The 2432-nt window shown below is 35.0% G+C and overlaps 1 protein-coding gene across 1 annotated transcript; it reads left to right on the top strand.

Moving 5' to 3' along the window:
* Window positions 1–421: 421 nt before the first annotated feature.
* Window positions 422–1556, top strand: LOC106136309 (UPF0430 protein CG31712-like). The gene is made up of 2 exons (XM_013336810.2): window positions 422–917; window positions 1011–1556. Exons 1-2 carry the CDS (start codon window positions 475–477, stop codon window positions 1213–1215), a joined length of 648 nt encoding a protein of 215 aa, XP_013192264.2. The 5' UTR covers window positions 422–474; the 3' UTR covers window positions 1216–1556.
* Window positions 1557–2432: the final 876 nt, after the last annotated feature.

Raw genomic sequence — 2432 nt, forward strand, 5'->3', positions numbered from 1 at the left:
TTCATGAAGAATTAAAGAAACTCGTGAGAACCATTTTTAATCGGTTTTGTGTAAAAAGCGCGCCTACGTCAGTTGAAGGTCTAAATGAAAAATATTACGTTCCTCTTCAAGATATTGTGCTAGAAGATTCAATCAGAGAATTATAGGAGACCGCTCAAGAACGTGATAGAGTAACATTTTTACACAAAGTAAAAAATCATTACGTCGCCGCTTGCAAACATCTGCTAACAAAAACGTCAATGGATTATTCTTTAATAAAATACTTGGCAATATTGAACCCTAAAAAACAAAATTCAGAAACGTGTCATAAAGACTTTTTAAAAATTGCAAACACTGCCGGTTGCGTTTGAAGAAACGGCACTAACAAACGAATGTCTTTTGTTAATGCAACATCAAAAATGAAATCAAGAAGAACAAAGGATTGAAACTTACTGGGGCAATATTTTTAAAAGGACCTTTGATAACGGAGAAAAAATGTTCCCCAACCTGGAACACATTGTAAAGGCCGCATTAGCACTGTCGCATGGCAATGCAGATGTGGAAAGGGGCTTTTCATGTTCGGGTAGAATTTTAACACCAGAAAGGGCTAACATGTGTCAGAGGACCCTTGATGCGCATTTGACAGTTAAATCGGCACTAAAAAACATGTACGAAAACAAGATTCATTTAGTCCCTTTAACACCTGAATTGATGAAATTAGCCAGAACGGCATATATAAGATATAAAACATATTGTGAAGAACAGAAGCAAAAAGAAGAAATAAAGAAGCTCGAAAAGAAAAGAAATGAGGAACTTGATAGAGAAAAAAAAGAACTTAAGAGAAAGTACGAAGAAACTAAGACGATTATTGAAGAAGGTGAGACAACGCTAAAAAAAATAAGAGAAGAAGAAAAAACTAAGAGGGAGACAATTGACAGGTAGATATAGCACGCTTTGTGATTGTTTCTAATTGGTTTGTTTATGTTTATTTCTATGCACGATTTCGCAATGTAATTAATTATTATTTCCAGATTAATTAAAAATGCAAATGCCATGTTGAAGGGCGGAATCAAAGAAAAAGACATGGTTTCCGTAAATATGGCAAAATCTCTGCTAGAAACTGTAGTAAAGGAGAGAAAAGAAGAAGAACAACAAATACAAGAGGAAGAAAAAATACAAAAAATCGTAGATAAGAAGAAAAAAACACTTATAACAAACTTCTTTAAGAAAACTTAATTTTAAATGTTATGTTTATTTTAATGGAACTTCTCTGTACTTTTTTTCTTTCTCATAGTCATTTGATTTTAGTGTTCACTATATGTATAATTTTGCACGAATGCGCATGACTCACTTGTAATACAAAAACAATTACTAACAATAAAAAAAGCTTTTTAACACAATAAAAAGGCGGTGCTGGTTGGCTATGGGGATGGTGGAGGCCAATAACTGAAAATAAGCTTTTTATTTCACACCATTCACCCGAAAAACGGTTTGGAAATGGTCAGTATTTGGTCAGTATTTTTGAATTTTTGGTCAGTAAAATCAGTATTTTCGACCATAGAACTTGTTTCGGCCCCTGTGATAATGATATAGAAGAATTTCTGCTGGAAAGTATTCCTTCAGATAACGAGAGTCTCTGCAGCTTGGATTCTGGTGAGGAATTGGATTGTGAGCAGCCACCTCCATTGGTTCTTGGCGATTTACCTCCAAGGACTCAGCCAGACCCTGATGAAAACTAGGACTCAGAAGATGAACAACCTTTATCGACCTATGCTAGTAGCAATATGCCTTCCACGAGTAATATTTGTACCACACAACCCATAGTTCCTGCACCAAATTGGAAAAAGAGTTTTAGAATGGATACGCCAGGTCAGTATGCAGGAGATGACAGCTTACCAAGTTATATTATTGAATTAGAGCATGTCACGCCTACCCAACTCTTCCGCATGTTTTGGACAGAGGATTTACTTGAAATAATTTCATTTAAAACAAACTTATACGCCATGAAAAAGGGTACTCCTTATAAGCCTACTACATCGAAAGAAATGGAAGTGTTTCTAGCTTTGAATTTGGTGATGGGTATAAAAAAGTATCCTAGTTACAAAGATTATTGGTCTTCTGCTCCTGATTTACATGATCCTTATATATCTTCCTTCATGCCACTAAATCGCTTCAGCTGGCTTCTAAATAATATGCACGTGAATGATAACACTGTAATGCCTATGAAAACAGATCCAAATTACGATAAGTTATTCAAGGTCCGACCCCTGTTAGATATTATGAAAAGAAATTTCGAGAAAAACTATTATACTTCAGAAAAACTGGCTATAGACGAAAGCATGATCAAATTCAAAGGTAGGAGTTACTTGAAACAGTATATGCCAAAGAAACCTATAAAACGTGGTTATAAGGTTTGGATTATGTGTGCTGCGTCCGGTTATTGCCTTGATTTT

Source organism: Amyelois transitella, chromosome 24 (assembly GCF_032362555.1).
Source record: "Amyelois transitella isolate CPQ chromosome 24, ilAmyTran1.1, whole genome shotgun sequence".
NCBI classification, from domain to species: domain Eukaryota; kingdom Metazoa; phylum Arthropoda; class Insecta; order Lepidoptera; family Pyralidae; genus Amyelois; species Amyelois transitella.

Excerpts from the sequence above, each read along its gene's own strand:
- LOC106136309 (XM_013336810.2), top strand. The coding sequence starts at position 475 with ATGTTCCCCAACCTGGAACACATTGTAAAGGCCGCATTAGCACTGTCG. Across the intron at positions 918-1,010 it reads AAGAGGGAGACAATTGACAG|ATTAATTAAAAATGCAAATG; the intron begins GTAGATATAGCA and ends TATTATTTCCAG.